The 24,185-nt window shown below is 38.8% G+C and overlaps 1 protein-coding gene across 2 annotated transcripts in view; it reads left to right on the forward strand.

Annotated features, from left to right (window-relative positions):
* The window catches only part of chek2 (checkpoint kinase 2), a 55,913-nt gene that overhangs the window by 17,228 nt on the left and 14,500 nt on the right, over positions 1-24,185 (forward strand). For both annotated transcript variants that reach the window (XM_051921037.1, XM_051921036.1), the window contains exons 6-12: positions 1,414-1,510; positions 2,841-2,894; positions 4,596-4,660; positions 10,947-11,046; positions 15,861-15,947; positions 16,041-16,204; positions 20,224-20,336. In XM_051921037.1, the coding sequence (XP_051776997.1) occupies positions 1,414-1,510; positions 2,841-2,894; positions 4,596-4,660; positions 10,947-11,046; positions 15,861-15,947; positions 16,041-16,204; positions 20,224-20,336 (680 nt within the window). The remainder of the gene's footprint in view (positions 1-1,413; positions 1,511-2,840; positions 2,895-4,595; positions 4,661-10,946; positions 11,047-15,860; positions 15,948-16,040; positions 16,205-20,223; positions 20,337-24,185) is intronic.

Below are 24,185 nucleotides of genomic sequence, written 5' to 3' on the forward strand. Positions count from 1 at the left end.
CTGTAATTTACAAAAATAAGTAAATCAAACCTTTAACATAAAAAAAGATGTGCAGTTTCACACTAAAAGGCAAAGGGTTTAAAAATTTTGCAATGTTAAAATAAAAATAGCAGTATAACATGTTTTGAGATGTTTTAGAGCTTTTTTGATCTGTAAGAAGATTGGCTAGCAGTGTCTTGACTACAGCACTGAATCTTAAATGAGAAAGTTGCCATTTACATTTCTGCCTGCCACAAACTGAGTGACCATAAATTACCACAAATTTACTTCAGTTGTGAAAAATGTACACAAACATTTGTATTGTATCCTCATGTTTGTAACTGCCTTGAGAAGGCATTAACCAATGTATTATAAAAATAATAATGATAATGATGATGATGTAATAATCTTTAAACTAAATGATCATATTTATACTTTTAATTATTACATTAACTTCAAGGTTTCATTATAATGTACAAACAGATCAGTAAGACATTATAGTAGTCAGATGAATCAGTTTTCAAAATATTTACATTTGTAATCTTCAGGATAGACAATTCAGCAGAATACTACAAAGATATCAAGAAAATATTGGACAGCTGAAATGTTTTACTTACATCTTTAAAGTTAACCTTAAATTTTTAGTGTAGTACTTACTACTTTGTTATATCTCTATACCACAGGTGTCAAACTCCAGGCCTGGAGGACTGCAGTGGCTGCAGGTTTTCAATCTAACCCTTTTCCTAATCAGTGACCAGTTTTCACTGCTAATTCACTTTTTTCCCCTTTATTTTAACAGCCATGTTAGAAGGATTCAGTCCTCTGAATTGATTTGTTTCCTCATTAAATGACAGCCAAACAGAAATGAGATGTGAAACGAGCCAACAGATGACCAGCTTAAACTTGGGTTTCAAACTCCAACCAGTTTCTTAATGAGAAGCCGATGTTTGCTGTGAATTAAACCCATTATTTAATTCCACGGCTTGTTGCTGCTCTCGTTCTGCAACAGCAGACATTTCCAAAACTGTTGATTTTTTGTTTTTTATGAGAACACTGTCAAAGTGTTTTGGTGAGTTGAGAGATCAACCTTACTGGGACCATCACCTTTCTTTATTTTCAGATATTGTGTGATGTGGCAGCTTGTTTTGTGTCTCATTATTGTTTGGCTGCTAAATAAGGAAAAAGAAACAACTAAAGGGCCTGAGACAAGTTAATTAAAAGAAGTAATTAGCAGCAAAAATTGGTCACTAATTAAGAAGATGGTTAGAATGAAAACCTGCAGCCACTGCGGCCCTCCAGGACTGGAGTTTGACACCCCTGCTCTATATACTTGATGAAGTGTATGCTTTCAATTTTCATTTCTTTAATTGATCCACTAGGTGGCAATGATTAAACAATGAGAGCTGTTTAACTGCTTTTTATTTATCTTTTTAGTGGTGTATGCGGCGAGGTGAAGCTTGCATTTGAAAAATCTAATTACAGAAAAGTTGCCTTGAAGGTCATCAGCAGAAAACAGTTTCCACCCACCGGGGTCAGTAGAATTTCTTCAGTCTTTAAAAAAACAAAAACCTTGTATATTATGTTGGGGATTGAAAAAAAAGAATAAAATATTTAGGTTCTTGTTCTAATAAAGTAGTTAAACCTCTGCTGTTCATGACAATGAAGGACAGGACCCTGCCTAATGGCTAAGACCTGTTAATCAAAAAGACCATATATATTTTTGCTTTGAAGGTTGACAACTCTTGATTACTTAATTATTCAAATATTCTTTCATTGGTTTTATTTATATAAACTTGTCTTTATAAAATGATAATACAGGTACTTATATTTTTAAAATATATCTGTCTCATAAACCTACATATTATGTTACAGGCCATGGGGAGCTATGAAACAAATTGATGACCATAACTGTTGCATGCACATATTGGGCCATTTTTGAGTTGTCAGTCAACATCTAATACATGCCTTTAGAATATTAAAGTAAACCAGGGTCCCTAGGAAAAATCTACACATATATGAAGGAAATATGCAAACTACAAGCATATATGCATGCAGAAAATCAAGCTCAGTACTAAAGAATTGTGAAGCACCACACAAAAGCAAACAAAAGATTTATCTTGTTGCCTTAACCTTGGGGTCAGTGGGTGGGAGAGAAAAGAGAAAGCAACTATATTGCTGTGTATGTAGTCTTTAAGACTTGTACTTTTCAACAATTGCAATATTGCAATTGTTGAAGTACAGCAAATGTCAGTACTGTTTTTATTCTTGCATTGATTTTACCAGTAGTGACTGCCAGTGCTGCCTAATAAAAGAAGAAAATCCTGCAGTGCTTTTATCTTGCACACTTAGAAAAAGGAAAAATTAACAACTTATAAAAACTGATATGTTTTCATAGCACCATTTAACAATTCTGTCTTTCCATTTTAATCTGTTAAAGATTGTTTAACCAACTGCATTATGTGTTTTCTAATTATAAAATGTCTGTGCTCTATGATAGCAGCAGGCCACTTGCTTTTTGTCATTTACTTTCATTTTTTCCTTGGTAAACACTTTGTAATATGAATATTGTGTGACTTGTACAAATGTTTGAAAAGCTATTGCTTCTGCGCAATAAAACAAGATGTGCCAATCCCTCATTTCATTTAACCACTGACACAGCTGTTACATTTCTTTCTTTTTTGGACACAAAAGCAATTTTATAACTTAATATCTCTGTATATTGCAGGATACTTGAAGTAATAATGAGGGATTTGGCGGTTTAAAAAATGGCACACAATTTTTTTTATGTGAGATATTAGACCTATGATAAACTTGTCCTTTTATTTACTTATTTATTTATGGTCATGTGGTATTTTTCACAGGCATTAGTTTCGGCAGCTGAGAGGGAAATTAGAATCCTGAAGAAAATAGACCATGTACGTAAGTAGATAATTATTTTATTTGCATTCTAAATGTGTGTTTTTTTTATATTTATGCATCAAATTATAAAATAGAACTACATTAAGTTAGTCAAAGTAAACAAAGAGAGGCAAAGCTTAAGTTGACTTTTGTGCTAATTACTGCTTTTGGGTTTAACTTTTATAATCATACTTTATGTAGACAGATATCTATATCAAAATAAACTTGCAACATAATAAATTTTACAAATATTTATATATGCTGATAGGGAAAAAACAAAACTCTACCTTACTATTGGATTGTATTTTCAAATCACATAAGCAAACAATATCAATTGTGTATCTATAAGCAAATTAGAATAATTCAGAAACCAAACAGTAGAGCAACAAAAACAACAGGAAAGCAATAACATTTGTTTCCTGTTAATGTCTTGGGTGAACGCCTCTTGCAGCCACTTCTGCTTGAAACCTTTGGCCTATAGAACCAATGAACATTTACATTTGTATTTGTAGAGTGTCGTCCCATTTCTCCAGACGGGCATGACAAGGTTGTTTGCCACTGACAGCCAAAAGGTCAGGTGTTTGGATATTGCCTACCAGGACAGCCCAAAAGTTCTGTGTGGGTATACATTCAGGAGAGAAAGCAGCACTAAGTAGCATGTGTATGCCAGCATTCCTCAACAGTTGTGACCACATTGCATGTGTTACCTGGTATTGTTTTGATATTGGGTCAGGTCATGTATAAAATAGGAGCAGAGAACCTCTCGGACAGGTCATTTAGCTTTAAGGCCGGAGGAATAGAGCATGTGCCTCACTGTCATGTCACTGATGTGAACATTGTATCTGACAGCAGCTTCAGCAGCAGAACAGGAGGCAAATCTGCACCAATGCCTCAGATGACCAGTATGAAGTGTTGGTCACTCAATGGTAATTATATCTTGCAATGTCCTCTGTCCTGCCAGTTTGCTGAAACGTTGCCTGCAGTTCAGACAACTGAAGTGTCTAAATCCATATCGTCTAGCAACACTAACGCATGATGTGCCTGCTTGTAACATGCCAATGGCCCTTTTCCTTGGTTGTGATGAAGTCTGAAGTATTATGGCATGCACAGAAAATTAAGTGTAGCCATTGTCTTGTTGTGACCTGAGCTTTGACTTAACACCTTTTTAAAGGTAAACTGATGAATCCATATGAAAGAGTGCACCTGGTGATTGTTTGTGTGCTTGGCAAGTTGCAGTGCCTTACTGCACAAGCTGTATTACTGATCAAAGGACAAAAAACAAATTGGCAACCTTTTATGAAAGTACGCAAGATATTACCTGAGTTTTCACAGTGATCTATGTACATATATATATATATATATATATATATATATATATATATATATATATATATATATATATATATGTAATGTCACTTAATTGATTAAGTAGGAGGCTATTGATTCAACACTTTTGTGGTTTAAGGTCTTATTCTCCAGTCAGATGATCACACTGACATCATGTTGCACATCATGCTTATTCTTGAGTTTAATATTTTTAATATATACGTATCTGTTGCTGGAAACTTTATTCTAAAAGCAAATATGTATATTCATTATAGATGTTAGCTATATGTTTTATAAGCTGTACATTTGCTGATTTTATGTATTTTACATACTGTGTATCTAATTTTTCAGTTTGTCACATTAATCATGGATCTTGTTTTGTGTCTTTCCAGCCCTGCTTGATAAAGACACTAGATTTCTTCCACTCAGATGATGTGTACTGTATAGTTTTAGAGCTGTAAGTTATTTATTTTTGTTTATTCTCTTTGGACTGACTAACCAATGTAGCACTCGCAATGTGAATCATTCTATACTGTGCAGGTCTTAAAAATCAGGCAAATGATTAAGTGGTTGGAATATTTTCATTGGATCTAAAACATATTTCACAAAATTTATTAAATATTTTTCCCTCTCTAATTGATTACATTTTGTTTTCGGACGCTTCGATAACAGTGTGATTTTACATTATGCACTCATTTCTATGACATCTAAGACTTGCAGGTCATATCCCCCCATTAAACTTTTTTTTATATATCAGACTGTCACAAAATAGAAATTGGAAGAATTGCATTTTTTATGTATGTTACAAAATATTTATGCAGTATTAACACTGATTACAAAAGCTTAATACATGTTTTTGCCTAAAGCTTTAGTAACAGGATACCTTTAAGGCACCAGAGATCATAATACTGTCAAATTTCTTCTTCACATCCCTGAAATGCAGAAAAAGTCTTCATTATAAATTTTGTAGCGTCTCAGTCTGCACCTGTAAAGAAGGTATCATCCATCTTTTTCCTTCTTGATAATGAATCGAAATATGTTTTGTAATGATGCCAGCTAACTGTAAATGGCAATATCTGGCTGGTCAGTGCTGTCTATTTTATGTCATAGTGTTTAGGCTTGACAAATTTCAGTTGAAATAATAGTTACCTTTCTCTTAAAATGTAAATGCAAGAACAATTTTGTGTTAAAAAAAATTGTCCTTTTAGAAATTAGTAGCTGGTAACTGTGAAAATGTATTTTTCATGATGTCTATACATTTAATTAAAACTTTTTCTTTTAATTGTTGTTAGTGAAGTAATGTGCAATGTCTGACAAATATATAAATAATATGCGATATCTACAAAGTTGATCTTTCTAGTAAATGTTGAAAAACAAGTGAAAAAAATGGTATTTCTCAACTATCAGCTTCGTAGGCCTCCACTAGACCATCCATTTAATTTATGCTCACTTGTCCTTCTTTGGTTGTGCAAAAGCTTAATTTCTGCGCAAGTGTCACTTGTAAAAAGATATGGATTGATTTTTATTTCAAATGATTTCATTATTTTGTATAAAAATGTATAAGGCTTTGCATTTAGAGTAAATTTTGGTTGTGTGAAAGTGGAATTTTCTAATAGTCAATAAGTAAAATTTGGGAACACTAAAGCAGATAGTAAATATACCTAGGGTCTCGGGTCTTCAAGCTGTCTTTAAAATAGCTGTTTGTTTTAGATTTGTTTTTGGTAGGTTTTTAGTAAATTAAAAGGCAGGGTTTCTGAAGTGCTTTAATGTAAACAATTTTAAAACCAATTATTAAACTTAGTGATACACCTGTATGGGGGGTTGGAGAATGATATTAAAAAACACCCATATATTGCTTGGGGGAATATGTTTTCATATTTCTGTTGTGGCCACTAGAGGGCACTGTTGCTCCTCAATCCCAAAACAACAGACACCAGGCACAAGTTAAAAGCACAAAGAGCTTTTTATTTTAAGGAAACTCTTCACAAAGTGTTTCCCACCACCACTGCCACAAGTGAATAATAAACAGCACAGACAATTAATCTTCTTTTCCTGTCTTTTCTCCTCTACTCCTCCCACAAGCTTTGTCTACCTTCCACCCGACTCTGGCTCCTCACTGTGAGGCTGGAAAGTCCGTTTACAGTGGCCAACCCAGAAGGGTTTCTGTTCTTCTGCCCATGTAGTCTGTGAGCCATTCCAGGGTAGGCATAAACTCCATTTTCACAGCACCCACAGAACCCAACAGGGCTGAGAAAAAGAACTCCATAGAAGTTTCATAGTGCCTAATGAGAGTCTGGGACACCACTGTAATTCCAGTAAGCTGCCATCTAGCATTCTGGTGGAAGCAGTGCCCTAAACAGGCTGCCTTCCCCCATTCTGCCACTTCTTGGGTGTTCCAGCTAGGCTGGGCTGCCGGCCATCTCTTACACTCCTAACATTCGTTTATTATGTGATTGCACCTTGTTAATTCCCCTAGTTTTAACCATCAGGCAGTGTTTTCAAGACATCACGAGAATAAGTGGTGTTTGATGTTTAAGTACAGATTAATTGTTGCTTTTTAGCCCTCACCTTGAGTCAGCTTCTAGTTCGCTTGAGTCTTGTTATTTTTTCTTGTATCTTTTGAACTTTATGGCTTGTATGGAGTCTTGATTCTGTACTTTTATTGTATCTCTTTTATGTCTTACACCTGTAATTCTTTCACCTCCAGACCATGTGACCCCTGGTAACATATGGATTTGTCTGTCTTTCTCTGTCTCTTGCTCCCTAATCCACATTATATGAGTTTTCAAACTACATACTCCCATGAATTAAAATGTTATTTGGATCTTGTTAAATTCACTCTGAAACATCTAGCCCAAAAAAGAATGTTCCCCACAAGGAGACAGCAGATTCTGAAGATGGCAGAAGGACCAAACGGACATTAAGGAGGAGCAGAAAAAACTTTCACAGAATTCTGGAAAGCTGTTGAACACCTTGGGGTTAGGAAAACAAGAAATTTAAATAACTGGAGTGATTGGAACTTTTCATTCCTGAGTTCAGAGTTACGTGAGTTAGGGCAAAAAACTAAATAAACAACTTTAGCATTGTGGGTATAAATGAGAATGCTGAGGTTGACATGCTCTTGAGTTTTTCAGTAAGTTATAGCTCTCTGTACTTCCCCTTCCTTACACAGCTTTTTGGTGGTCACTGAGAGTTGCCACAGGATTTACTTTTCTTGTCTTGATGGGTCTCAACTAAGACGTTTTGTTCTAAAATTCTTTAATTATACTAACAGTCAAATTGTTGCCTAGTATATTTAGAAAATGTACAACTTATACAAAACTCAGCTTATTAACTTTTTCTCAGCACAGACCAGAAAAGCTATGGTCTATGCTATTAAAGGAGCCTATGCTGCTGGGCTGAAACCATTCCTTATTTAGCCTGGTCATCTTAAGGAGACCAGCGCCTCAGACAATGTGATCTTCGATAACCCAAAACTGGCTTCTGAGACCAATGACAACTTTCAAGCTACTTCTCCCACGCAGTAATTGCCTTCACTTTAATCCTTCAAATAGTACTTTGCCATGTGGTTTTTGCCCAATGAGTAAGAGTAATATGACTGCTGGATAATTTGGATTGTTGTTAAATTCTGTCTTTTATCTGTTATGGTTCAGTGATTTGCTACCTGCTCATCTGCCTAGACAGGAATGTTTGAAGTGGCAATTCTTCCAAGCTGTAACTTTCAGTGTAAAATTCCTGGATCAGACTGAGGCAGCTCTGATCAGTTTTTCTACTTACTAGCTAAAATTGGTGGCAGAAGACTCATGCTCTGTTCTCAATACTCCCCTCCCCCATATCAACCCAAGTTTTTACTTTTTTATATAACCGGTTTTTGAATATGGATTGATATGAACTTATTCTTGGTGTAGATGCAAATTTATACATGTATCCACTACAAGAGAACTCCCCCCACCTTTATGTCAACTCAACCTGCATTCTACCCAATTTGTGTTCCTGTATTTTAATGTAAATATATCTCTGCATAATTTGCAAAACTGAGTTAAAATAATATTCCGCAACAAGTAATTTGAGGTAATACTTAGTAAGTTTGTATCATGGAAGGTTAAAGGCACAAATTTGTTTTACAGAATATTGTACTAAAAACAAAACCACGAAAGCAAAGCAAAGAGTGTTAAATATGTTACTATATTTATTGAAGACCTATTTAGTGCAATTTAATATTAAAAATGAATCTGTACTAAATGTTGTAGCTGGCAATGCAGGAAAATTAAAAATACCATAAAGCAGTATCTTACAGCAGGGATTGTTCTCTGTGTAGAATGATTGTTCGTAAAGAGTTGGCTGTACAAGCTTACTCAAATTTCTACTGGTAGATTAAAGGTTGCAGTGCTCCATTTTAGCAAGTCATCCCTAGGCTGTTCCCTACTAGAAAGTAAACAAAAACCACTAATAGTGAAACCTGCTAAATTATTTAATGACTGTGCTACATGCTGGAATACCATCTCCCCATGATATTCAGTGCTTCAGGATGAAAAGCATCTGTGGCAGCAGTGACAAATAAATAAAAACCCTCATCACCCTTATCTTGAGTTGAGCACCAGTGAATAAACAAATGACTAACACATCTTGCTTAACCCTGTTAACAGTTATGCCTTGTGAAAAGTGTAGGGGGAAAAAGTCTGCAACGACAAAAGCATGTCAAAATAATTAGTTGAACAGAATACATAATGTGTTATCAAAAGGACAATCTCATTTTTGTCTCATTTCCATAAATTTAAAACATTAAAGCTTAATTTTAAAATACAACACTTAATTTAATAGATGAAGACATTTTTGTTTTTAATTTTCAAGTCTGCTTAATCCAATTTACTATTTTTATCCATGCTTCTTTTTAATATTTCCTTCCAAACTCTGCTGTACCATTAGTTGCTCACTGCTAGATCTGTCTGAAGCTGGTTAGACCATCCTCATGTTTCTCTGTCATACTTTTCAAATGAAGCTAAGCTGAGCATTTTTTGAGTTTATTGAGATTTAAGCACTGCTTCCAGTCATTTAGGCTTGTGGATCTTGTATATACTTAACATATGGCATAGGGCACAGGTGTCGAACTCTGGTCCTCGAGGGCCACAGTGGCTGCATGTTTTCATTCTAACCATCTTCTTCATTAGTTATTCTTCATTTGAAATCCCAGTTAAGCTGGTCATCTGTTGGCTCATTTCATGTCTCATTTCTGTTTGGCTGCCATTTAATGAAGAAACAAATCAATTAAGAGGACTGAATCCTTAAAAACAGGGCTATTGAAATGAAGGGAAAGGAGTTAATTAGCAGTGAAAACTACTCACTGATTAGGAAAAGGGTTAGAATGAAAACCTGTAGCCACTGCGGCCCTCCTAGCCCAGAGTTCGACACCCCTGGCATAGGGTGAAGAAGCACTTAAGATCTTTTTGAGTTTGGCATTGTCACACCCCTATTTTTCCACAATGCACTTTTTTTTTGTATTGGGGACAGCCATATCCCTTTCCTAGGCTGAGCAAGTCATGAAATTACAACAGCTGTTGATATTTTTAATGACTATGCCCTGGTTTTTCCATATCCTACTTAGATCAGTCCCATGTACCTTCAAGAAATGGACCAAAAACATAGCCAAATTTGACCATTTTCTTGTGTTGCATAAATACCGTATCTCCCTTGGGTCCTGACCTGAGAGGAACATGTCTCTCAGATGGCTGAGGCCTGGAGAAGCTTGCTATAAAAAGTGAGCAGCCTACGTGAGGCACAGACAAAGCACTTTAATCACATCTCCTGGCTGCAAAAGCCCATTGGTTTCTGGCTTTACACTTAAAGCTGCTGTGATAATCACTGGCTCCCTGTGATTCTTCTCAGCACATGTAGAGTTAAATGTATGCCTATAACTTTTTTGTTTGGCTATTTTTACATGAATTCAAGCTATGCACATGATTAACTTCTTCCTTACTAGCTGTCACCAGACAATTGGAGCATGTGTACACAGTGTTACTCATCTGTGAAATAACATAGTATTTTTTTCTTCTTCTTCAAGTAATGCAGGTATTTTTACTTCAAGAAATTAGTACTGCATTATGTTACTTGTTACTTTAAAATGTAATCTGACTACGTAATGTATCTTTTAATGTACTGTACCCTGTATACTGATCTAGACTTCTGCTTCTAAAAACCCTAATCACCATCATCCAGTGCAATGCTGTGCACACCTTGTATCTCACTGCTCATAGAATGATTGCTATGGGACTTTTCTGATAACACTTTTTGCCACCTCCAGTTTTCCAGGTGGCTTTCTTCATATGTCCTGTGATTGTCCTACTCCCTCTGTCTACTGGCACTCCCCATATTTACTTTCAAACAATACTGCAAAATACTCACACCGCTTGGTCACAAACAGAAGTAGAATTTGCATGAGTACTGTAAATGCATCAAAAGCTCAAGTAGCATAGAAATTCTTTGGTTTAAGTGTTAGGAAAACCAAGTAGTGAAGATTCCCATAACAAAAATTGTGCTTTAGATTCTTGTTCCTTAGTAATTGTTAAGGTCTGTAAATTAATTTAGCTACTAGCTACTTACGCATTTACTGTACTGGGTCTGACTGTTTCATCTGTGTGTCATTAATGTGTGTGTATACATATATACATACTGTACATAGTTACACACATTATTTACACATATATATATAATATACACACACTATAATTTTTTTTTTGTTTTTGTAGGATGGAAGGTGGTGACCTCTTTGAGAGAGTACATCGAGTGAAGAGACTGGAAGAAGCCACTACTAAGCTTTTTTTCTACCAAATGCTTCTTGCAGTTAAGGTACAGAATGTTTTAATATGTAATTATAATATGTATTTTCCTTATTTTATGAATCGCATAACATTCAGAAATAAAAAAAATGTCTTCTAGTACAATTATTCAATTTATTTTTACACAAGGAAAGAGAAACATAAAGGTACAATGTGAAATGGAGTTGGCATTCATAAATGCTTTGAGCACTCCAAATAAAACATCAATACCACTGTATAGTGGACATGGTGCACTCATGTTCATGCTAACTAAAAAGTGATTTGTTTATTTTAGTAGAAGTGACAGGAACACTCCCAGCCTGGCTTGGCACACACACACCCACATCCAACACAGAGACAATTCACACTGAGGGTTATGTAAGGTCCCAGACAAATGTATTCAATAATGACTAACAAAAACAAATATTCAAATAATGCAAATACACAATAACCCACCTGAGTAAACCCTGATGGCAGCAACACAATTGACAAAAAACTAATACACACAAATACAGTCCAAAATATAGTTCAGTTATTAAATATGGATAATGATGAACAATTGAACAGACCCCTCCTTTAACCGCCACCTTATCGTGGTGGAGGGGTTTGCGTGTCCCAATGATCCTAGGAGCTCTGTTGTCCGGGGCTTTATGCCCTGGTAGGGCCACCCAAGGCAAACTGGTCCTAGGTGAGGGATGAGACAAAGAGCGGTTAAACAAACCTCCTATGAAGAAAAACAATTTTGGACGGCGTTTTCCCTTGCCCGGACGCGGGTCACCGGGGCCCCACTCTGGAGCCAGGCCTGGAGGTGGGGCTCGATGGCGAGCGCCTGGTGGCCGGGCCTGCACCCATGGGGCTCGGCCGGGCACAGCCTGAAGAGGCAACGTGGGTCCCCTTTCCCATGGGCTCACCACCTATGGGAGGGGCCAAGGAGGTCGGGTGCAGTGTGAGTTGGGTGGTGGCCGAAGGCGGGGACCTTGGCGGTCCGATCCTCGGCTACAGAAGCTGGCTCTTGGGACGTGGAATGTCACCTCTCTGAAGGGGAAGGAGCCTGAGCTAGTGCGCGAAGTTGAGAGGTTCCGGCTAGATATAGTCAGCTTGGACTCTGGAACCAATCTCTTTTAGAGGGGCTGGACTCTGTACCACTCTGGAGTTGCCCCCGGTGAGAGGCGCCAAGCGGGTGTGGGTATACTTATTGCCCCCCAACTTGGAGCCTGTACATTGGGGTTTACCCCAGTAGACGAGAGGGTAGCCTCCCTTCGCCTTCGGGTGGGGGGACGAGTCCTAACTGTTGTTTGTGCGTATGCACCGAACAGCAGTTCGGAGTACCCACCCTTTTTGGAGTCCCTGGAGGGGGTGCTAGAGGGCATACCTTCTGGGGACTCCCTCGTTCTGCTGGGAGACTTCAATGCTCATGTGGGCAATGACAGTGAGACCTGGAAGGGCGTGATTAGGAGGAATGGCCCCCCCGATCTGAACCCGAGTGGTGTTTTGTTATTGGACTTCTGTGCTCATCACGGATTGTCCATAACGAACACCATGTTCAAGCATAGGGGTGTTCATATGTGCACTTGGCACCAGGACACCCTAGGCCTCAGTTCAATGATCGACTTTGTGGTTGTGTCGTCGGACTTGCGGCCACATGTCTTGGACACTCGGGTGAAGAGAGGAGCAGAGCTATCAACTGATCACCACCTGGTGGTGAGTTGGCTTCGATGGTGGGGGAGGATGCCGGTCAGGCGTGGTAGGCCCAAACGTGTTTTGAGGGTCTGCTGGGAACGTCTGGCAGAGCCCCCTGTCAGAAGTAGCTTCAACTCCCACCTCCGGCAGAACTTCGACCACATCCCGAGGGAGGTGGGGGACATTGAGTCCGAATGGGCCATGTTCCGTGCCTCTATTGTTGAGGCAGCTGACCGGAGCTGTGGCCGTAAGGTGGTCGGTGCCTTTTCGTGGCGGCAATCCCCGAACCCGTTGGTGGACACCGGCGGTGAAGGACGCCGTCAAGCTGAAGAAGGAGTCCTACAGGACCCTTTTGTCCTGTGGGACCCTGGAGGCAGCTGATAGGTACCGGCAGGCCAAGCGGAATGCGGCTTTGGTGGTTGCTGAGGCAAAAACTCGGGTGTGGGAGGAGTTTGGGGAGGCCATGGAGAACGACTTTCGGACAGCTTCGAGGAGATTCTGGTCCACCATCCGGTGTCTCAGGAAGGGGAAGCAGTGCAGTGTCAACACTGTATATGGTGGGGATGGTGCGCTGCTGACCTCGACTCGGGACGTTGTGGGTCGGTGGGGGGAGTACTTCGAAGACCTCCTCAATCCCATTAACATGCCTTCCAATGAGGAAGCAGAGCCTGGGGACTCAGAGGTGGGCTCCCCCATCTCTGGGACTGAGGTCACCGAGGTGGTCAAAAAACTCCTTGGTGGCAGGGCCCCGGGGGTGGATGAGATACGCCCGGAGTTCCTCAAGGCTCTGGATGTTGTAGGACTGTCTTGGCTGACACGCCTCTGCAACATCGCATGGACATCAGGGACAGTGCCTCTGGATTGGCAGACCGGGGTGGTGGTCCCCCTCTTTAAGAAGGGGGATCGGAGGGTGTGTTCCAACTACAGAGGGATCACACTCCTCAGCCTCCCTGGAAAAGTCTATTCAGGGGTCCTGGAGAGGAGGGTCCGTCGGATAGTCGAGCCTCGGATCCAGGAGGAACAGTGTGGTTTTCGTCCTGGTCGCGGAACAGTGGACCAGCTCTACACCCTTAGCAGGGTCCTGGAGGGTGCATGGGAGTTTGCCCAACCAGTCTACATGTGTTTTGTGGACTTGGAAAAGGCATTCGACCGTGTCCCTCGGGGAATCCTGTGGGGGGTACTCCGAGAGTATGGGGTACCGGCCCCCCTGATATAAGGGCTGTTCAATCCCTGTACGATCGGTGCCAGAGCTTGGTCCGCATTGCCGGCAGTAAGTCGAACCCGTTTCCAGTGAGAATTGGACTCCGCCAGGGCTGCCCTTTGTCACCGATTCTGTTCATAACTTTTATGGACAGAATTTCTAGGCGCAGCCAGGGTGTTGAGGGGGTCCGGTTTGGTGGGCTCAGGATTGAGTCACTGCTTTTTGCAGATGATGTTGTCCTGTTTGCTTCATCAGGCCGTGATCTTCAGCTCTCTCTGGATCGGTTCGCAGCCGAGTGTGAAGCGGCTGGGATGAGAATCAGCACCTCCAAATCCGAGACCATGGTCCTCAGCCGGAAAAGGGTGGAGTGCCCTCTCAGGGTTGGTAGCGAGATCCTGCCCCAAGTGGAGGAGTTCAAGTATCTCAGGGTCTTGTTCACGAGTGAGGGAAGAATGGAGCGTGAGATCGACAGGCGGATCGGTGCAGCATCCGCAGTAATGCGGGCGCTGCATCGGTCTGTCGTGGTGAAAAATTTACCAGTCGATCTACGTTCCTACCCTCACCTATGGTCATGAGCTATGGGTAGTGACCGAAAGAACGAGATCGCGAATACAAGCGGCTGAAATGAGTTTCCTCCGCAGGGTGTCTGGGCTTTCCCTTACAGATAGGGTGAGAAGCTCAGTCATCCGGGAGGGGCTCAGAGTAGAGCCGCTGCTCCTCCGCATCGAGAGGAGTCAGATGAGGTGGCTCGGGCATCTGATCAGGATGCCTCCTGGACGCCTCCCTGGTGAGGTGTTCTGGGCACGTCTAACCGGGAGGAGGCCCCGGGGAAGACCCAGGACACACTGGAGGGACTATGTCTCTCGACTGGCCTGGGAACGCCTTGGGATTCTCCCGGAAGAGCTAGAAGAAGTGGCTGGGGAGAGGGAAGTCTGGGCATCTCTGCTCAAGCTGCTGCCCCCGCAACCCGACCTCGGATAAGCGGGAGACAATGGATGGATGGATGAATTGAACAGACTTTCCAAATAGAGGTGTATATTTGTCCTACTGTACACTGTCTTAGTCCATTTTGTGTTTAAGTTCTGAAATAAAAAATACTGCATCTTCATGCAGAAAATAGGCAGCATGTCCTATACTTTTAAAATGCACCTTGTTCCTCCTTATATGTGCATGATAATTGAGTCCCGTGGTATTCATTGCATAAATGCAGAAAGAAGCTAGAGGCCACTCACCCTGCCAATCAGTCCATGTAATAAGCATGTCGGCCCATCAAAGATAATAGAAGCACGCTCAGAAAAGGAGACAATGCAGCACTAAAACGTACTGTCTAGCAATTAAAGCCAAATAAACAAACACTGTCAGCAAACAAAAAATGTTTTTCAGCACTTTTCCGTAGCACATTACTGAAGCAGCCTGCATTTTTACATTTGTTTGAACAAATTTTAGGTTTGATCAAAAAGTTTGTAGAATAACATGATTTTTCAAATGCAGCACCATAACAACCAGCAGCTTATTAGATGATGTTGCTGAATTATCTAAGCATTCTATATTTTCCTGTAATTAATCGAAATTAGCATTATGTTAAAAAGTGCTTAATTTCTTATCATATTATTCTAGTGGTGCTGTATTTTCTTTAGTTTTAAGTGGTCTTTACAGTGTTCTATGATAGGAAATTCCTTTGTATCAACAATAGCATCTCATAAGATTTTGCTAGATCTATTTAAAGCCTCTGTTCTGTTTGCACTTGTCAGACAGAAACTTTCAGTGTTTCTGACAGTTAATGACTGCTTTGGGCTAACTCCAGAATCAAACCTCAGTTGAATTCTGAAATTTTTTATTTTGTCTGAGGATTTGGATTTAGTCTCTTCTTTAGTTTTCAGATTGAATCTTTTTGTCTTGGGGATTCTGGTGTGGGGATGTCAACTTTTTAAGTCTCATTAAAATCTAAATCTTTTTCTTTACAGTATCTTCATGCAAATGGTATCATTCACAGGGATCTTAAACCTGAAAATGTTCTGTTGGCTTCACATGCAGAAAATTGTCTGATAAAAGTAGGTGGACAGAAGTAGTTGTTTTCTGACTGCATTTGCTTCATTGCAATAAAGTCTTGGTGAATCCTAATCTCCCACTGAAATTACCTCTAGATTACAGATTTTAATCAGTCAAAAATTTTGGAGGAGTCTTCCTTAATGAGAACGTTATGTGGTACACCCACGTATCTTGCACCAGAGGTGTTCACTGATGCTGCAACGGTAGGATACAGCCAGGCAGTGGACTGCTGGAGTCTAGGAGTGCTACTTTTTATTTGGTATGTATTGTATTTGTTTTCTAGGTGTTTTAAGATGTAAGAGTGTTTCAAGGGAATTTCCAAAACATTTTCGAGGGGAAGCCAGTCTGGTGTGTGTGAGTGTGCATAAGGTACTGCAGTTGAAGTTAGAAATGTGTTAGACATTGATTACTGATAAATCAATCATTGGCATATGTTGTGAATTCTGAAACATTATTTATGTAGCACATTTCCTTGTAAAACGTGTAGTTTAAAGTGCTTTAAAATAATTAAAAGAAAGCATTACAATTACAAAGAAAACAGATACACATAATTAATTAACATGGAAAATACAGATAGAGAAATATATTTAAAAGAAAAAAGTGTCAGAAATGTAATCGAGTACATCTTAAATTACTATTAAATATACATTATTTTAAGCCCCTTTATAGTTGTAATAAAATTTAGAGTCTGATGCTGTTGTCAGAAGGCAAAAAAGGATAGGAAAAGGATAACTCCAGCCAGCATGATGCAGAAGAAAATAAACCTCTTGGGGCTGCAAGGCTAGAAGACCACCTAGGACACCCTGAAGATTTTACAATGCTTAAATGTAGTAAAGCTTTTTATTATTGTTACAATGCACTATCCTAGAAGATTTGATACAGAAGGACTCTTCTATAGTTGGAGCATCCATACCCTTACCAAAATCAAAAGGTGGCTGTAGAGTACTTTTGTCATCCATCAATCCATTTTCCTAACAAGCTAATGCAGGGCAGATAAAGCCTCTTCCAGCAATCATCATATTACATGATATTGCAATATTTATTATAATCTATTACCAATAGTGCAAAAACAGATATTTTCAAAAGACCAAATTAAAGACATGGGTTTTTAGAAGTTTTTTGAAATGGTCCATGCTCTTAGCCTGGGATATCTGGTTGTAAATCATTGTACATTTTTGGCACATAACAGCAAAAAATTGTGCAATGATTCAGAATATCTTCATGAAAATACACAAATAAGCCTTTTAGTATTTATATTTATAGTATTTTACTTTAACTCTTTTAGCTACAGAACACAGTTTTCTTAATTCTTTACTCAATGGGAGATTTACTGCTGGAAAATTTAAAACACTAGGGGGCTCTGTCCCCTGCTTGCTTCACTTGTCAACCCCCAGGCAGGCAGTACGCTCTAGGTACTTTGCAGCTCTGCCACTCGCATATGGGGAAGTGGATGTATAATTTAAACAGATTGTTGGTTTCATGGGAATTGTTACATCTGCATAATAGACCCAACTACTTTACATTGCAGCAAATAGTTAACCATAGTAAAAAACAGTAAAACGTAATAAATTGAAAGAAAATTATGTTTCATGTTGTGTTAGAGGTATTTGTTGCATTATACGTTTTCGTTCTGTTTGGCTTTGAAATTAACACGCAAATACTTTTTAAAACTTATACTTTTACTGTAACACTTTAGTAAAAACAATGTTTGGAATTAACTTTTTGTCAATATTGCATTGAATTTTGATTTCGTGTTAGGAGTTACATCGTGACAACGCAACATACTGCCCGTGAGTGAATATCGTTTCTTTCTCTCTGATATATAAACCGACTTTTTCAAATGTTTGTCCCTGTGATTTGTTAATTTTCATAGCAAAAGCTATTCTAACGGGAAACTGTAAACGTTTTAATTGAATGGCATATCAAGATCTCCTTTGGTGTCTAATGTTTTCCGCGGTAGATGTACTACATTACCTTTCTTGTCGCCTGGTAAAATTTTACATGTCAGAATTGTTCGACCAATTTTGAATACAACTAATCTTGTCCTATTGCATAGCCCATCACTCAGATATAAATTACGCAATAACATTACAATACATCCTTCTTTCAACAGTAATTCGGCCAGTGGAAGACCGGACGGTGTTAATGGTTGTAGATATTCTACGGGATATTGTGAGTTGATGTTTTCATCTTCCGCACCATCACCACCAACTGTTTCAGCATTCAGTCTATTGATACGCATTCAACCTATCTGCAGTGTAACCGATCGTCAATTTTCGCATTAATTCGTTTGACTTCGTTTCTCGGTGCTAGGATTGCCCGTGTACTTATTTCTTCTGTTGATAACCCTTCGGGATGAAATTCTTCAATAAGATTTGGACATAATAAGTCTTAATTTATTGGGAACTTAAAGTGAGGAAAACGTAAAAATGTATAAAAGCTGAGAGTGCAGGAACTGTGACTGACAAAAGCATTCACACGAATGAGACCATGGGCATGGGCCATTAACCAGAAATGGTTGAGAGGAGGGCGGGACTTGAGAAAATCTCTTGGCAATAGCTTCGTCTCAAGATTTTCTTTTATAATAGAGAGATGTATTTTTATTATTAGTTGCTAATTTAATTCTTTAGCTTTGGCAAGCAATGTTTTTCCATATCTGCCTTAAAGAAAATTTCTGATAAGCAAGCTCTTTGTCCTACATGCTTTACATAAGATGGCACCCATGACATTACAAGTTGGTGTGCACCTGCATTTGTATGCCCCAATGATGTTAATCAGTTCGTCTAGCAAAAAAAAAAAATGTTAACAGAAAAAAGAATCACAATGGATTTAATTTGGCATTTTAGACACTTAGATGAGAATCAGCACCTCCAAATCCGAGACCATGGTCCTCAACCGGAAAAGGGTGGAGTGCCCTCTCAGGGTTGGTAGCGAGATCCTGCCCCAAGTGGAGGAGTTCAAGTATCTCGGGGTCTTGTTCACGAGTGAGGGAAGAATGGAGAGTGAGATGGACAGGCGGATCGGTGCAGCATCCGCAGTAATGCGGGCGTTGCATCGGTCTGTCGTGGTGAAAAAGGAGCTGAGCCGCAAGGCGAAGCTCTCAATTTACCAGTCGATCTATGTTCCTACCCTCACCTATGGTCATGAGCTATGGGTAGTGACCGAAAGAACGAGATCGCGAATACAAGCGGCTGAAATGAGTTTCCTCCACAGGGTGTCTGGGCTTTCCCTTAAAGATAGGGTGAGAAGCTCAGTCATCCGGGAGGGGCTCAGAGTAGAGCCGCTGCTCCTCCGCATCGAGAGGAGTCAGATGAGGTGGCTCGGGCATCTGATCAGGATGCCTCCTGGACGCCTCCCTGGTGAGGTGTTCCGGGCACGTCCAACCGGGAGGAGGCCCCGGGGAAGACCCAGGACACGCTGGAGGGACTATGTCTCTCGACTGGCCTGGGAACGCCTTGGGATTCTCCCGGAAGAGCTAGAAGAAGTGGCCGGGGAGAGGGAAGTCTGGGCATCTCTGCTCAAGCTGCTGCCCCCGCGACCCGACCTCGGATAAGCGGGAGACAATGGATGGATGGATGGATTTTAGACACTGATCAAAAGAAAACGACTGATGTCAAGGTGGAGACATCTCTGCAAAGTGGTCTAATTATGTATATAAAATATATTATAAAATAATGCTGATCAGTGTCACAAAAACCAAATTAAATCCACTGTGATTCAATGTTGTATAACATTATTCTTCCAAGAGAGTAAATGAATACCTTGTATAGGTTCCAGATGTAACAAAGCAAGTACTGTATAATCTTGGATTACCTTTACATGAGTTGTATCTTGTGATGCAAATACCAACGGTCCATTTAAAAAGCTTACTTTCAGCAAGGGTACTACTGTGTATGGCATTCCTGCTAAGATGTATAGAAATTCTTTCTCTGTAAAGTTTGCGACTTTACCTCATGTTCCTGTGAATTGTATATGAAGACTGGGTTCCTCCCACAGTCCAAGGACAAGCTGTTAGATTGTTTGTTCTCTTTCTGCCAAGTTTATTTAGGGATTTCTGCTCCTGGAGGAGATGCTGGCTCTAGAAGGCTTTGTAATTGATAAAAGAAATTTCAGAAAAGGGATGCCTGATGATTTTTAGAAAATTATTTTTTTTACAATGAGCAAAATAGAGATATGGTGAGCATATTGTAAGATACTGTCTAGTTTGTGTGATGAGGCTTGTTTATTTTATGTATTGTTCTTGAAGAGCATTTCTGGATTTATTTTGACTTACTGCAGCTTATCAGGGTATCCTCCATTTTATACGAAGGAGGGAGAGAACGTTAAGGATCAGATAACCAAAGGCCAATACCTGCTTGTTCCATCTATCTGGAATAACATCAGTGATTTGGGTAAGTACAAAATCATTGCCTTGAATGTTAGTTTTTATGATCTCTGCAGTTATCTATCTTCTTTGCTGATAAGTTACACTAGAATGTCTGTTTTAAAGACAAGTTTAAATTTAGAATTTCTTGTGATGAACTTGATCCAGATTGATTATAATATGTGTACTTTCATGGATCTGTTCAATGAGCCTGCAGACAAAAAAAATAAAATATATTTAGAAGCTCTGTACGTTTCAGTTAAAAATGTATAGCAACTCAATGTTTATTTTCAAGAAGCTGCCTCTTAGTCCTTTATATTTTAACTATCTGTTAATTCAAGAACCTGATCTGTATATGCAAGAAACAAGGTACTCTCTCTAGAGTCTGCTTCTCAGTTGTCTTTGCCTGAATCATCTATACTAATAAAAGGCAAAGCCCTCACTGACTCACTCACTCATCACTAATTCTCCAACTTCCCGTGTAGGTGGAAGGCTGAAATTTGGCAGGCTCATTCCTTACAGCTTACTTACAAAAGTTAGGCAGGTTTCATTTCGAAATTGTACATGTAATGGTCATAACTAGAACCTCTTTTTTGTCCATATACTGTAATGGAGTGCAGGTCGATGGCCGTGGGAGGCGGAGTCGCGTATTGCATCATCACGCCTCCTACGTAATCACGTGAACTGAAAACAAGGAACAGCCACAAAGAGCGCTGAAGAAAACATTCATTACACAATTGAGAAACAGTGGAGAAGCTGTGTAAAGACAGCTTCACAAAAAAACAGATCCTTAACTAATTGTTATTGGTATATTTTCCCTCAGTTTAAAAAGGTTTTCTTTTCTTCTTAATAAAAATTTAAAAGCAGAACTTAGCCGCTGCAAAGCGCGCCTGACTTTATTGAAAAGAAACTAAACTTGTAGTGCCGCTATTCAATGACACTTGCCTAACGCCTGACTTTATTGAAAAGAAACTAAACTTGCAGCGCCGCTCTTCAATGACACTTGCCTAACGCCTGACTTTATTGAAAAGAAACTAAACTTGTAGTGCCGCTATTCAATGACACTTGCCTAACGCCTGACTTTATTGAAAAGAAACTAAACTTGCAGTGCCGCTATTCAATGACACTTGCCTAACGCCTGACTTTATTGAAAAGAAACTAAACTTGCAGTGCCGCTATTCAATGACACTTGCCTAACGCCTGACTTTATTGAAAAGAAACTAAACTTGCAGTGCCGCTATTCAATTACACTTGCCTAACGCCTGACTTTATTGAAAAGAAACTAAACTTGCAGTGCCGCTATTCAATGACACTTGCCTAACGCCTGACTTTACTGAAAAGAAACTAAACTTGCAGTGCCACTATTCAATGACACTTGCCTAAAGCCTGACTTTATTGAAAAGAAACTAAACTTGCAGCGCCGCCGCTATTCTATGACACTTGCCTAACGCCTGACTTTATTGAAAAGAAACTAAACTTGCAGTGCCGCTATTCAATGACACTTGCCTAACGCCTGACTTTATTGAAAAGAAACTAAACTTGCAGCGCCGCCGCTATTCTATGACACTTGCCTAACGCCTGACTTTATTAAAAAGAAACTAAACTTGCAGCGCCGCTATTCAGTGACGCGCCGCTATTCAATTACACTTGCCTAACACATGACTTTATTGAAAAGAAACTATATATGTATGTCTATATATATATATATATATATATATATATATATATATATATATATATATATATGTGTGTGTATATATATGTAGATATGTATATATATGTAGATATGTAAATATGTATATGTATATATATGTGTCTGTATGTGTATATATATATATATATATATGTGTGTGTATGTATGTATGTATGTGTGTATATATATGTATATGTGTGTGTGTATGTATGTGTGTATATGTATGTGTATATATATGTTATGTATATATATATATATATATATATATATATATATATATATGTATATGTATATGTGGATATGTGTATATGTAGATATGTATGTATATATATGTATATATGTATATGTATATATATTTTTACATAACCTCTTTAACACACTACTTCTCCGCTGCGAAGCGCGGGTATTTTGCTAGTAAACAAATAAAATAAGGAAAAACCCTCCAGTATGCAAGTCTATGCTTGACTGCATAAACAAGTAAAAATGTGCAGCAGACCTAACAAGAGGTACATCAGCCTCATTTGCCAGTAATTTTAATTGCATTTTGAAACTTCTTGTTTGTGCTTTACTTTGTTTGTAGACCAGTTTACCATTGACACTGGAACTTGACACAATGAGAGCAATGGCAGCTGGCAGAGACTGGGATGGAGCTGTGCCAGTTCATCGGGCTAACACTGACATTATGGTTGAGCCGGTCAAATTAATGAAAGGAAAATAATATTAGCATTAGTCTCTAATTAAATAGGCTGTATAAAATGGCTGGTTTTAGGTTACTAATAGTTTCTAAGGCCACCATTTCTAACAGTAAATTCCTGTCTTATCACAGTGAAATGTAAAAAAAAACCAAAACAACCTTAAATATAATAATAAATTACTGTTCATTTTCCAATCAGCACATGGTACTTTAAAGAGTTACATAACATTAACATTATCTGTGTAAATATTCCCTTCAAAGACCACATGAAAGTATTGTTAATTAACTGATATTTATCTTTTATTATCTAATAAACCTTTTAAATATAGAAAAAAAAATCTATTTTTATGCCTGTCCTGAATTACTTTAGACATCATCCTTTGATTTCACTGCGTGACATTGCCCTGTCTTACTGATCCTGATAATTTTCAATGCTTCTAACTCCCTGTAATTGTTGTATCTTATGTTTTACCAATAGTGGTCCTGGGAACTGACAGTGACAGCCATAATGGTTGCAATGGAGTCTATTTCCTTATGCAGTGCTGTCAGGACAGTATGCATGTCTCTGGGCATTAAAATGCCAGTAACTGGGACAACCAATTGGTCTCCTTAACTTCTGAAATAAAGTTATGTTTTTAATTAGAATTCTTATAGCAAACAGAAAGTATCTGTTACTGTAATTAATAAGCGCAAGTGCTGAATATTTTATTTTCATTTCAATTTTGTGAGGTCTAATATTTTACTTACTGCTTTAATAATTAAAGTACTCTTTGTACTAAGGTTGGGCGGTATCCAAATTTTGATACCGTCAAACCTCCTCCCTATTTTACCTCGGTATACGGTATTACCGTGAATAATAAAAAAAATGTGACGTAAGGCTCAGACAGCGTCACCAAACTGTTGGCTTGTGCCTAAACCGTTCAGAAACTGAATATCAAACACTAATACTGAAACAATAACAAAATAACATGCAGAACAATATTAACAACTTTTATTAGCAACAAATAGCAGTTTATAAAAAAGTGCAAATACAACAGTCAAAAAGAATTAAATTAACATAAACATCCAGAACAGTTTTCACGCGGAGACGCGCACACAAATCAATTAAATTAAATCACACCGCCTGAACAACTTTTAATAACAAAGAAGAGCAGCTTATAAAAAAGTGCAAATAGACCCACAACAGTCAACCAGAGTTGAATTAACATAAACATCATCCATATTATAAAATGTATTGCAAAGCAATAGTCCTAAACAAAAACTTCTTTCCAGTCTTATTTCCAATATTGTTTTTAACGTAAACCAAATAAAAATACCTGAATCAATTAAATAAATAAAAATAAACACAGTGCAAATAGGAACGACTGGCAAGTGGCATCAATCTAGTCAAGATTTTTCGCTAGAAAAACCAGCATGTTTACTTTGTCCGGCTTTAACAGGGCACGTTGTGGACCGACAACTTTACCTGCGGTGCTGAAAACCCGCTCCGA

This window comes from Erpetoichthys calabaricus, chromosome 18 (assembly GCF_900747795.2).
Source record: "Erpetoichthys calabaricus chromosome 18, fErpCal1.3, whole genome shotgun sequence".
Taxonomy (NCBI): Eukaryota; Metazoa; Chordata; class Cladistia; order Polypteriformes; family Polypteridae; genus Erpetoichthys; species Erpetoichthys calabaricus.